Genomic DNA, 13,779 nt, shown 5'->3' with positions numbered 1-13,779 from the left:
ACACACTCCCTCTCTTCAATAAGTCTTGAATGTGGCACAGACATTAAGTTTTTAAAAAAAAGATTCACAGATGATTCTAATGTTTAACATTTAATGTCTGGTTGGGTTCTGCTGCCCCAAGACACCTAGAACACGTGTCAATTAAAATAGCCACCCAGCAAATAACTGTTTCAATAAACATATGAATGAATGAACCAACAAACTAATAAATATCTATGTTATTCATGGTTGTAGGTATACCATTGATTGAGGTCAAAAAAAGCTCTAAGAATGTCAAAAGGGGGAGGGGGGCATGCCACATGTTTTGGGTTTCCCTGGCGGCTCAGTGGTAAAGAATTCACCTGCAATGCGGGAGATGCAGGTTCAATCCCTTGGTAGGGAAGATTTCCTGGAGGAGGAAATGGCAACCTACTCCAGTATTCTAGCCGGGAAAATTCCATGGACAAAGGAGCCTGGTGGGCTACAATTCGTGGGGTCACAAAGAGTCAGATATAACTGAGCAACTAAGTACGCTACATGTTTTAAGCCCATTAAATGCCTTATAGCTCCTCATTACAACTCTATAAGTGAAGGTGACTGTTTCTGATCTTTAGTTGCAGCCAACATAAGCCACTTTGGCTACCTTAAACAGAAAGAGAGGTGTAACACAGCTCATGACATTGTTGGGAGAACTGCAGAGACAGACTCTAAGATGAACTTTTAGGAGTTACTCCTCAAATCACCTAGCAGAACTGAATAGACAAAGGTGCTACTGAAACCTAAAACACCAGGAAGCTGCTGCTCCAAACACTGCTCCAAACTCAGTTTCTGCTACAATTTGGAAGTTCTCAATCAGGAAGCTGCCTGTTGAGTCAGGAAGCTATTACTATAGCAGCTGGTTTCAGAACCATGCTGCCTCTGCCATTATCCACACCAGCTAGAAATGAAATGAAGGTCCAGGCCCCATCTCTCTTCCCACATAATCTAGACCTGAATTCAGAGGTTTATGGGAATATATTTGATTAGCAGATCTAACTCCAAAATACTAGCTGAAAGATCTAGAAATGGAAACTTCCAACCCTGTGTAAAGCAAAAGATAATGCGAGGAGGAGGCTGGAATAGGCATTAAGTGGGCTAATTAATAGATAATGAAACTGAAGCACAGAGATTAAGAAACTTGGTCAAAGACACACAGCTAGTAAGTGGCAGGGTCAGGATTCAAACTCAGGAAGTGGAATCAAAGACCAATAAGGCATGGGAGGAGGAGGAAGAAATGTTGCTCAGTTGTGTCTGACTCTTTGCGGCCCCATGGACTGTAGCCCACCAGGCTCCTCTGTCCATAGGTTTCTCCAGGCAAGAATACTGGAGTGGATAGCCATTCCCCTCTTCAGGGGTTCTTCCTGACTCAGGGATTGAATGTGGGTCTCCTGCATTGCAGGCACTCTCTACCACTGAGCCCCCTAGGAAGCCTGAGACTAACAACCTGAGACTAAAGCTGGTGGTATATTCTCTGTTATCTGATACTTTATTTCCACACATTCTCAGCACAGTTCAGTTTGTCAGTCTGCCTCTCTGTCTCTCTCTCTCTCCATCTAGTCACCAACCCATCCATTTCTCTCTATGAGAATGACCCAGATGGCAGAATAAAAGCATTAAACTGTATCCAATATAAATATATCAGTAAGTATGGACTAAGGCTGAGAGGAGTGAGAAGGGTTATTTCCAAAGCATAGGATGGACATGTTGAAAGTTACCCACAAAGGACAGTGTGTCAGCTATTTTTTAAAGACTGTAATTTAAAAAAAAGACTAATTCAGAAAATGCTTCATTTGACATGACAAGTTATAAATTACAAATCAGTTTGGGAAGGGTAAATATTTGCTGAAGATTAAGTGCATGGCAAAGGTACAGCATTAAATCTGAAGTAATTAACAAGTTCAGTTTGGTATCATATACGTCCACTCCATCTTTAATGAACACAGAGCCTCAACAGCCATGAGCCATAGTCCTATCCATCTCCATGGTAAAGAAAGAAATGATAAATGTCTTCGGCATGACTTCCAATAAAATGAGCCTGAATTAATTATTCTGTGTGCAAGTGCAAATGGATTTGGTTAAACAAATGAGACTACCCGCCAAGGACATCAGCGAGATACTGGACTGAATTCACATTAATCAAACGTACATCAGACTGAATCAGTGACATGTGCACAGAAGCAGGGCTGCTTCAAACTTATATTTTAATTCCTAATTTGTATGTTTTTAAAAGTAATATAGGCTCAGAGCTTTTAAAAGTCAGATGAGGCTAAAAGTCTGACAATGAGTAACAATACTTCCTGTCTCCTTCAGTATCTTCCCCATTGCTCAGAGTCTACATTCCTATTTGCTGTTCCTTCTGGTTTTTAAGATCTTTTTATATCTAACGAACACGATCCTATATGATAACTTATTAGTCTTAAGACACTATATGTTGACATTAGGCCCCATCACACACATGCCCCTGTGCAGAGACTTACCTTCCCTTGTTCTCTAAATACAATTATGCCCAGTTTTAAAACTAAATCAACATTTAGAGTTTTAAGTTATGATAAGTGTATAAAGTTGTCACTGCTTTATTGTACAATATTTCTATTTTTGTGCTTTAATTCCTCTTTTGCATTTGCTTGCTTTGCTACCCACACTCCCCAAGAGCCTCTCAGGTAACTTCCACATGTCCACCTGGCAGAACAGCCTCAGCTCCCCAGCCTGCTGAGCACTTGCCTCAGCAGCTCTCCACCCTCAGACTCCAGGCCTGCTCCATGGCTGTTGACCCAGGTCTCCCCCTTGTTGCCTTCCTAAGTTTTCTGTATTACTTCAATGATGATTTTTTCTACCCCACTTTCTGTTTTATTTTTTTTTGCAGATTTCTTCTGCTCCACCATTATTGCTTTCTTCTGAGTCCTTTGTTTCTTATTCATCTTGGTTTCTACATTTTATGATGAAGGATTTCCACAAATATCTGCTAATCTTTGGCTGTGAGTTCATAATTTAAGGGTGAGGTATTAAAATACTAATTGGAAGCTCTTGCCATGGGTAGGGCTTATAGACTGGTGGACTTCATGTAGGGCGACTGATACTCATTTAGGTTTTCCAGAGATGGACCTACTCATCTCCAAAATGGCCATGAGGAGGCTGTTTTAGACAGAAAGAGCCAGACAGTCCTCTCTGAGGAGATGGCATTTAACTGGGAAGCCCTACATGCAATGAGAGAGGACTATCTGGGGCAGATGGGTTTCAGACAGAGGAAATGGCAAATGCAGAATCCCTGAAAGAGGGCAGGTTTAATTAGCCAGGATGAGGACCAGCCAGGAGGCCCCTGTGGCTAGAGCAGAGGACGTAATGGGAAGACAGAAAGAACAAGGTGCATTTATAGCTTGTGGAAACAATTTTCACATAGACTTTGTCAGAGACATAAAAAGCCTAATATCAAAATATTTAGCTATAGTTTATAAAAATGAATCTGAATCATTTTTACAGTACTTGACATCAGACAAAAAAAGATCATGGTGACTTGTCTGTGTTTGGTTAATCATGCAAGCTAACAGATATGTGAAATTATTTATCTCTGTTCAAACTTGTGAAGATTATGAAAAATGAGAATCTATACCTCATAAACACTTACACTAGAGACACTGAATGAGATATAAATCTGTTCACACATCTGAGCTAAATCAAAGAAAGCAGCTCACGTTTTTGAGAAAAATTGAAAGCTTAAAAAAAAAACCCAACCAGTTTCCAAGGCAACAACAAAAAAAGCTAGACAGAAAATATATTTTCCGTCTGAAGCACTATCACATTCAAAAGCTCAGTATCTTCTGGCCCTGCTTTTAAAGTTTTATTTAACCTTCATTCAGTCATTCCTGGAGATGGGGCAAGAATTGAGAATCCACAGAACCTGAGTCTTTGTCAAAGCCAGGTGGTGGCAATGCACTAGTAAAAAGTATTTTAAGGGAGGGGAATAAACCCTCTGGTTCACAGACTAAGGCATAAGAACTACCTTCTTGAAATTATTCTTTAACTTTTCCTGTATGACATGATTTTGCAGAGAACTTCCACTTAGGAGCTGGACACCAAATGGTTACTGAGAGACTGGAAGGTCAAATAATGTGCTGGAGAATTTCCAGATCCTTCTCCTTGAACTTGTGCAATTTCAAAGGGTGACTCAGAGCTGACATTAAACACCATCTGTGCTTCTCCACCAGTCACCCTGCTAAAAGCCCTGCTGTCCACAGGCTGCCAAACTCGGTCTTGACTCTCCCCTCGCCAGCTTTCTCTATCCAGAGGCTCCACTGCTTCTTGGAGTCCCTGTGCTCCATCCTCTATGAAGCCCACACAGGTTCCCAGGCAGAACTGACCCACCCACCCCACAGCCCCAGGGTCGAGTATACAGCACCCAGTGGTTCTTCCACATCTGCTGAAGGCCTGTGAGTAGCTCTCTTCTTATCTGACTGTGGCACCCTAGAGACAGAGACGCTGTCCTAGATATTGTGGTACGTGTGCCCCACACGAGCCTGGGGGAAATGGTTTTAGTGAATAAAACAGAATGAATTAATATACTGCTCTAGATTTTAATGCTAAAGAACAATCTCAAAACACCATCAAAACAAGTAGTGGGAAGAATCTGGTAAGCTGGTGGTGGGTAGAGGGAGGCAACTGTGTTTGGCTCCAGTTCAGGCCCTGGCCAGCTGTGTGACTAATTGAACCTCTCTTGTTTTCCAAACTGTGTCTGCAGAATACCACCTGTGTCCAGACAGAGGTTTAGCAGGTGTTCATTAAAAAGGGGCTTGAAGTTCAAGGTGGTGGGGTTAAAAATATAAGGTAAATCTTTTTTTTTCCTTTTTTAAGGCAAGTCTTTTTACTGTAGACCTTTGTGTAACAGTGTCTGACCTGGAGGATGGAAGGAAGCAGAGCAGGCCAGACACCTGATAAACAATGATTCTCATTTTCTTTATTGTTGCTCTCCTCATCATCTACATTCTGTAGACTGTTTTCTATATGACTGTATACTATTTTAATTAAAAAAAACTATTTTATTAAAAGAATTAGTCGAATTAGAATGTAACCTAATTGGATAATGATTCCTTTTCTAAAGTTACACACAATTAGTTTCACTATCAATTTTTTTCCCTTAACTTTGTAAAGTTGTATACAGGATAGGAGAACCACCCATCCTGGGTGAGGGAAAACACCACCATAAGTCTTCCTCCTGGCAGGTGGTTCTGTTCTGGCCTCCAGAGGGCTTGGGCTTGAATAGCAGCTCCCAGTCCGCTTTCCCCAAAACTGAGCACCACCTTCCTGACAATGAGGGCATAAACACCACATGTATGAACTCACCCGTAAGCAGATATCTGCATTCCATGGGTCACAAAGATGAAGGGAATCAAATGTAAACACACGTGAAGTTTTGTCTCCTTAGTGCCAGGAATAGCAGGCACATCTTAGATGAATGGGGTTCCAGGCAAGAGAATAATAGGGCCACTCAGGTCAAGGGTTAGATAAAACAGAAATGATAATGGTGCAGATCCAAACTTTAACCTTTTTCTCTTTTCTGTAACTATTTCTGTAAGAACTAACTTCTATAACACTGTGTGTATGTGTGTGTGTGTGTGTGTGTCTCTGTGTGTGTATTTCTCTGTCTCTCTCACACACACACACCACAGGACCCATATTAGATGGACTCTGTTCAGGACAATCATTTATAATAACAGGGTGAAGCAGAGGCCTAGAGATGATGCAAATGTCATGAGACCCCCCAAGCAGAGCTGAGCTGAACAAACCATGTTCCCATTAAGCTATTTTAAAGGTCAAAAGAAACTGTCTGTCGGAGTTAGAGGCGTGATTTTTCTTATCAATGAACAATCTCATTTAAATGAGTATAATTTAAATACTTTAAGAATCTAAAAAGAAATTTGGGACAAAACTCAGAGGAATCTGGAGGAGAAAAACTGAAGCAGAAGAGTCTATTTTTAGGACTATTTTAAGAGGAAAAAGAAAATGTAAAACACTGTATCTTGAGAGTCCCTTGGACTGCAAGGAGATCAAACCAGTCAATCCTAAAGGAAATCAACCCTGAATATTCATTGGAAAGACTGATGCTGAAGTGGAAGCTCCAATACTTTGGCCACCTGATGCGAAGAACTGACTCACTGGAAAAAAGCCCTGATGCTGGGAAAGACCGAGGGCAGGAGGAGAAGGGGGTGATAGAGAATGAGATGGTTGGATGGCACCATTGACTTAATGGACATAAGTTTGAGCAAACTCTGAGAGATAGTGAGGGATAGGGAAGCCTGGTATGCTGCAATCCAGGAGGTTTCAAAAAGTCGGACCTGACTGAGAGACGGAACAACAAACAGCACTGTATGGTGTGTACACCCAGGGGAATGACGGGTGGGGAGTGGGAGCTCCAGGTACGACAGGAGGACAGACCCGTCAGCCACACAGCACAAAGGAAGGGAAGGCAATGACCAAGTGGTTGCAGAAACAAAGACCAGCACCGACTGAGACAAGTGCCTAGAAACCTCAGCCTGGAGAAGTAGACCTCTAAGATTCTTGAGCAGAGAACTAGGATTAATGGGATGTTAAGGTCTAAAAGATGTTGAAGTCTAAAAATTCTAAAAGATCTCATCCTGCTTTCAGGATGAGACTGAGAACAATACTATTAAGTATTTTAGTAAGCAGAATGATGCTATCCTGGAAGCACTCTATGTCTTTTCAGTGATTTGGAATATAGTGCACCCACCAGCAATGCTGACCTCAAAAATAAAGCAGTGGATAAGAAGAAGCTTGAGTTAAATATCATGACATATTCTTCTATGGCCCAGCACTTCATCTAGGGTACCCCTTCACACATGGAGAGTAAAGAAAATCAAAACAGAAACACATGCAGCTTCTACTCTATCCAAGAATCCTTTAGAAATGTAGAGAATTCTCTCCTAGATTCATTTCCATTACTCTTAGGAAATTTAACAAAATAGGGGGAGAGGAGGACAGCAATGCATTAAAAGAAAAGCAAAAGAAGATAATATAGCAAAATAGTAAGAGTTTCTTTTTTGTGTTTTTTATATTTTCCATCTTCTACAGTAAACATGTAAACAAGAAAATGTTTAAACAGAGAGAGATCAAAGGGATTAAAGAAATGAAATTGAGACAACTCAAAGGAAGCAACACAACTGCTGCCACGTAAAAGCAAATGCTTGCTCTGGCTCAGGCATGGTCTCTGTTCATCTTCCTGTCTCTTCAATGACAACAGTCATTTGTCAAATATTTACTAAGTGTTCTTTTTTTTGGCAGTACACTGAGGCATGTGGGATCTAAATGTGCATCAAATGCCTGACCCTAGGTAGAGAAACAAAAGACCCTGGTGGAGCTGTTGTCCTCAACAAACTTGTAGTCAAGAAAGATACAAAAAAAAATACAACACCGAGAGCACTATAAAATGCTAAACCACGTTCTTTTGATGACCGCTGTAATCAGAGCTTGTAAGAACAGAGTCAGAGGTGCCATAAAGAATTCACTGAACCAGGACCCCAGACCCAGCTCCTAAAGGAAATGGGGATTTGGATAAACTCCCATGGTTCTCCAGAGAATGATCATAGCTAAGCTGAAGTGGTTTCAACTTGGTAGCTCAGTGGTTTCTCTGAATGACTGAGACACACGTGTATCTGAGAGTGGAACTGCTGGGTTACGGAGTATACAAATGTTCAGTCTTTAGAAATCCTGAAAGTAAGTGTCATAGCGTAGATGAGAGTGAAGGGCTTGACTCTGGTTTGGCCTGTTCCTGGCTATAATGATGGAGTCTTATATCAGGTCTGTTCAAATCTGACCTATCACCGAAGATGGTGAGCCTTCAAACCACTCTATTTTCATCTACCTTAAAAATATCATCTTCATAGACATTGCCGACACTTATTTTTTCCTAAAGAAAAGGCTGTTAAAACTAAGAAGGGCAGGAGAAACTGCACTGTTGTTAAAGGCAAATTATATTATAAAGGACAAGCTGTCTAGTAAAACAAACTTATAATTACAATTATCTTCAAAATAAATCAAATTATCTGTATAAACCCAACCACTCACTGGTAAATTAATGGAAAAACATGACAATGTTGAGCTTTTAACTGCCTCTATTGCAAAAGCCCCAAACATAAACTTCAGTTATCAGGCAGAAAAGAGGCAATTAGTTTGCAACAGATGTATCACTAAAAACCTGTTACAGTGGAGCCCCAGAGTTATTAATTCCAAAATTTATGAAGTCCATCTGTGCAATTTTTACAGGTTTTCACTTTAGACAATCCTACTTAGATAGTCCCTCCTAACTAATTGCTTTTTATTTTGCTTTTGAGTCTTAAAAACTATTTCCAGTATATATGCTTCATATGAGCTCTATTAACTCAAACTCCAAGTTTAATTTCTTTTCCAGAACATTTTTTTTTCCATTATATTAAACCTCGGGAAAATACCAGATGACAAGATTATTGAGCAATGATAGGGCTTAAACCAATGAAGGCTTCCAGGGTGTGTTGCTACTTGTTTCCAAAATCAATCTTTTTCAGGTTATCAAACATCACTTGTGACCTTTAAAAAAAACTCCCTGAAGTCATTCATTCATAAGAAAATCTGGTTAGACTATTACAGTAGTGAATAATGTAAAATGATGCCAATGTTCAATTATAAGACCTGCTAATGATTACTACATATTTTTAGTATTACTGAATAGGATTGAAATGGTTCAAATAATAATCAAATATCTTTTGCTTGGTACCATCAAATGAAACTACAAATAAACACAATAAGAGAAATGAGAAATAGGATAATTTCAGGGAAATAAGTTTCTCCCAGTAATCCCTATGAATATTGAAGGAAAAAATAATTTGTTCTTGGTACAAGACCTGCTCCCATTCAAGTAGAAAGGGTGGTTGCTCCACGGATGGGAGAGTGGGGTCATAAGGAATTGACCCCTTACAGCAGTGAGGAATGACTTGAAGAGTATGGAGAGGAACTTCATGGATCCTTCCATGGCACCTAGACTCCCTACTCTGCTGGCCTCCTGAGATTACAACATGCCACAGAGTACTGTGACCGATATGTTTATTCATTCAACAAATATTTGTGACGGATCAATTGTGTACCATACCCTGTCCTACAGCCTGGAGATTCTGTGATGAATGATACAGATAAAGCCCTCATGGAGCTAAAGATCTAGAAGAGGAGGGAAAACAGGGAATAAGTAACTCCACAGATAAATTCTAACAAGTGACATATAGGTGCCCCGGAGAATACGACAGCAACTAAATCTGGATATTGTAGGGGGATGGGGTTGGAGATGGACTTGGTTACATACGACATGGGATAGTTAACCAGGTGATAAATATACTAAATCCATTATTCATAACTAATGCCATCTGAATCTAGGTGATAATTATTGCATCTTTCCCTTAGTCATTTCAATATAACTGATTTTTTTGAGCACTTTTTAAAAAACTTTTTATTTTGTATTGGGGTATAGCCAATTAACAATGTTGAGACAGTTTCAGGTGAATAGCGAAGGGACTCAGCCACACATAGACATATATCCATTCTCCCCCAAACTCCCCTTCCATCCAGGCTGCCACATAACATTGAGCAGAGTTCCCTGTGAGCACTTGGTTTTATTTCAACTACTTGGAGGTGCCACAAAGGAATGCAGAGTTGAGCATGGTGCGGTCTCTCTTTGAAGAGTGGAAAATAAGTCTACAGAGCAAGCGGTCCCACAAACAAGCCAATACACCACAACATGAACTGCACTTGTAATGAGGCTGAAAGGGAATCTAACTGGAGGCAGGGGAAGACTACAGAGAACAAGCAAGGACATCCAGGCCAGACGCAGTGAAGATGCAGCACTTCTCCAGACCTAGGAGGAGGGAAGAGCACTCCTAACAAAGCAAATGAGCATGAAAAGTTTAAAAATGGTACACAGGTCATGGCATGTTTTATGGGCAGCCAGCAGACTGAACAAGTGGCAGGGGAGGGGACCAGAGTGCTGGCTATGAGGGCAGAGACAGGAGGGCTTATGGGTGGAGAGATGGGTGTGGGCCAGACAACAAGGCACCATGGCTCAAGGCCACGTGGGAGCTGCAGAGCAGAGGGACCAAGGGCACTGCGTGGACATTTTCCACCCACCCTCTGGTCTAGATGCACTCTTTAGCTGGCTCCACCCTGCTCTGCCTCAGGAGGCTGACCACATGGACTGCACAGATGGGCACTCTTGCCCTCTGCCTTGTGGTTGAGAACCAAAGGGAGGCCTGGCAGGAGATGCAAGGAGGGAGAAATGGGACCACTTCCCTGGCTCCCTTCCTGGGTGGTTGCCATGGGCTGACCACATCCCTCCTCTAAGCTCACAACTCCTATCAGGCAGCCTACCTACCACAGCTCTCAGGCCCTGGCCATGCCTCCCCTGTGGTTTCCTCACCCTTGCTTACAGCTTTATTAAGCTTTCCTCAGATTGTCTGGTTGGGTTGAGTTGTCTGTTCCTCACCAGGACCTGAACTAGTGCAGTCATGCAGCAAGGAAACTGGAAGGTGACTGAGGAAGGCATCACAGGCAAATGCAGAGAGGGAGCAGCTTGTGGCAGAAGGAGAGGACCAGGGGATGGAAGGTCATGATGATGGAGAAGAGTTGGTGGTCAGGGAGGTGGGATGCCAGACTAGCCATAGACCACAGCACATACGTGAACCCTGCCGTGTGCCAGGCATGATTCCACAGGCTCTAACAAAGCTCACTTAACTCTTACAACTTCTTAATAAGGCATGCCAAACTAGTAAGTGGTGAAGCTCGAATTTAAATCCAGGCAAGTCTAGTGCCAGAGTCATGTTCTCAACCTCTCTGCTAGACTGACTGCTCTGCCTGGCAGAGAAGGACACTTCAGAATTCCAGACCCTGGAGGAGGCAAGACAATGGTGGTAAAAACTCTGAGGAAAGCCATCTGGGTAGACTGCTGAAGTAAGGCTACTGAAGAAAACCTTGCAACCCTATGCGAACTCTGCCTCAGTGACAATGTAGAATCTTGGGTAGAAATCCTAAAAAAAATTAAAAATGACCATGTCCAAATAAATTACAGTCAGTTGGAAATTCCCTGGTTGCCTAGTGGTTAGGATCCTGGGCTTTCACTGCCAAGGGCCTAGGTTCAATCCCTGGTTAGGGAACTGAGATCCTGCAAGCCTTGTGGTGTGGCCATTAAAAGAACAAAACAAAACAATTTTCTCATAAAACCATAATTATTTTATGTTCTTAAGAAACCTCACATAGTTATTTCATATCACATAGTTATTTCAATACAGAAAAAGGAGAATTGTGGTTAGAGTTGATAAGATTAGATAATTTTTCCTGTAGGACCTTCAACAATTGAGAGTATATTTTGTTACCATCTGAAAATAATAAATGACTTGATCAAACACCAACAGAGAACCAAAAGAGAAACCTGAAAAATTACTTGTAGCCAAGTTCACAGCCAGTGAAGGCAAAGAAAAGCCCTGGACACCAGCTGGCTTTGGGCCTCTCACTCAGTGTGGCTGTGTGCTTTATGCCCTGCGGGCAGCCGCTTCCTTCCCCCAGCCCATGGGAGCCTCCAATGGCACTCACAACTCAACCCCTACTGACCCAGAAAACAAAAACTACGATTTAAACACACTCAGATGAATAATAACCAGTTTTCAGAACAAACTTATACAGTAAGGAAAATACTAGTCAATAATGTTTGTTTAGGGCTTCCCAGGTTGCCCAGTGGTAAAGAATCCATCTGGCAACGCAGAAGATGTGGGTTCAATCCCTGAGTCAGGAAGATCCCCTGGAGAAGGGAATGGCAACTCACTTCAGTATTCTTGCCTGGGAAATCCCATAGACAGTGGAGACTGGTGGGCTACAGTTTATGGGGTCACAAGAGTCGGACACAACTCAGCACCTAAAATAACAACAACAATTGTTTTGAGTCTCCTGCAGCAGAAAAGGTCATGAAATCAACAGTGCTCTGTGATGTGTAAAAGGGCACATCCCATGACTTCTTTTAAATGGCATCTCACTATCTTAACTCTATCCTTGCTCAAATAACTTCCATAGCAACCACTTTCCTTTCCTTAGGGAGAAAGAGAGGAAGGGAAAATGCTCCCTAACCAGACTTTTCATTTGCCCGGTGGGTGGCGACATAATAAGGATGAGTTAATAACAAGTTCTTAGAAACTTGCTGCACTCTGCAGCCACACGGTGGGTGTCAGTCACATGGTGGAGCCTGCAGCCACACGGTGGGTGTCAGACTATAGCTGCTGACTGCACTGATGGGCCTCTCCTCTATTCTGTTCTTCCTGAACATCCTCAGCTGGGGTTCCAGGCACAGGAAAGATGGGGCTGCAGAGAACGATCCGTTTCTACGGTTGTTTCCTCTACATTAAGGCAGGTTGCCACGACTGTGTGTACACTCAACTTGCAAGACGAGGCAGCTGGCACATGGCACTGGTTAATCAGTAATGTTCCATACATTCATATTAGCAGGAGCCAAGAAAACCTACACTACTGTGAATACTTATCCTTTCAGGTTCAACCTGCTAATTTGTTTTAAAGGAGGACACCCTCTCTTTGGGGCATAATGGGAGAGTCCATAACGGACTTTGACAGGGATGTGGTTTACTTGATTGTATTGCCAATTTTTAAAACTTCCAATTTTCCTGATGCCTCAACACCCCCGAGCACAGACTGGAAGCATCTGCCAGGCAACCAGATGCACAGTGTGACAAGGCTGGTCCCTTCTCGCCCTCTCTTGACTGTGACCAAGTGACATTCAAACACACCAGTAAAATCCCTTCTCACCTTTCACTTGTGTGGGGACCGTACCTGACCCCTGGTGCTCGTTCGTTCTCAGCCCCTGACCTGCTTGTTGCGTCTGCTCCCTGAGTGCTCCTCCCACATGACCTCCTGCCCAGCCTGAGGGCCTCCCTCCTCTAGCACTGTGAGTATAATAAACCCTCTCATTTCATATGCATCTCAGAGTCTGGCTGTATGGACATCATTTTTAAGACCCCACAAGGGGCACTGACTCCGCATTTGTAACATGCTAGCAATCTGGTGGTTTTGAAAAGGAAGATAAGGCCTCTGATGACCGCAGCAGTTGCAAAAACACACACTTCAATCCACATTGTAGAAAACTGGAGATTTCATCATTAAATTCTTCTATAGGTACATATTTCCTTAAAAATTCCAGTTTAGGAAAGAGATCTTTTTTTTAGGCTGGATATGGTCAATTTCAGAGAAGGCAATGGCAACCCACTCCGGTGTTCTTGCCTGGAAAATCCCATGGACGGAGAAGCCTGATAGGCTGCAGTCCACGGGGTCTCTAAGAGTCGGACACGACTGAGCGACTTCACTTTCTCTTTTCACTTTCTTGCATTGGAGAAGGAAATGGCAACCCACTCTAGCTTCTTGCCTTGAGAATCCCAGGGATGGGGGAGCCTGGTGGGCTGCCATCTATGGGGTTGCACAGAATCGGACACGACTGAAGCGACTTAGCAGCAGCATGGTCAATTTATGGAGAAGGCAATGGCAACCCACTCCAGTATGTTTGCCTGGAAAATCCCATGAACAGAGGAGCCTGGTGGGCTGCAGTCCATGGGGTCACAAAGAGTTGGGCACGAATGACCGACTAACACACTTGGTCAGTTTATATACCAATGTATATAATTTTAACTAAATCTGTTTCTTATGTTTCTGATCTATTTAAAAATATTGAATCCGGATTTCTTT

General features: G+C 42.3%; 1 protein-coding gene across 4 annotated transcripts in view; it reads right to left on the bottom strand.

Moving 5' to 3' along the window:
- Positions 1–13,779, bottom strand: part of SHLD1 (shieldin complex subunit 1) — a 113,289-nt gene that overhangs the window by 26,591 nt on the left and 72,919 nt on the right. Inside the window, exon 3 of one of the 4 annotated variants that reach the window (XM_060396892.1) lies at positions 4,844–11,950. The exons of the other annotated variants lie outside the window; for them this stretch is intronic. Within the exon in view, the coding sequence (XP_060252875.1) occupies positions 11,916–11,950 (35 nt within the window). The 3' untranslated portion in view covers positions 4,844–11,915. Of the gene's footprint in view, positions 1–4,843; positions 11,951–13,779 lie in introns of those variants that run through there. 4 annotated transcript variants of the gene reach the window in all.

Source organism: Ovis aries, chromosome 13 (genome assembly GCF_016772045.2).
Source record: "Ovis aries strain OAR_USU_Benz2616 breed Rambouillet chromosome 13, ARS-UI_Ramb_v3.0, whole genome shotgun sequence".
NCBI classification, from domain to species: Eukaryota; Metazoa; Chordata; class Mammalia; order Artiodactyla; family Bovidae; genus Ovis; species Ovis aries.
The sequence above is the reverse complement of the archived record's forward strand: the minus strand, read 5'-3'. Positions and strand labels throughout refer to the sequence as shown.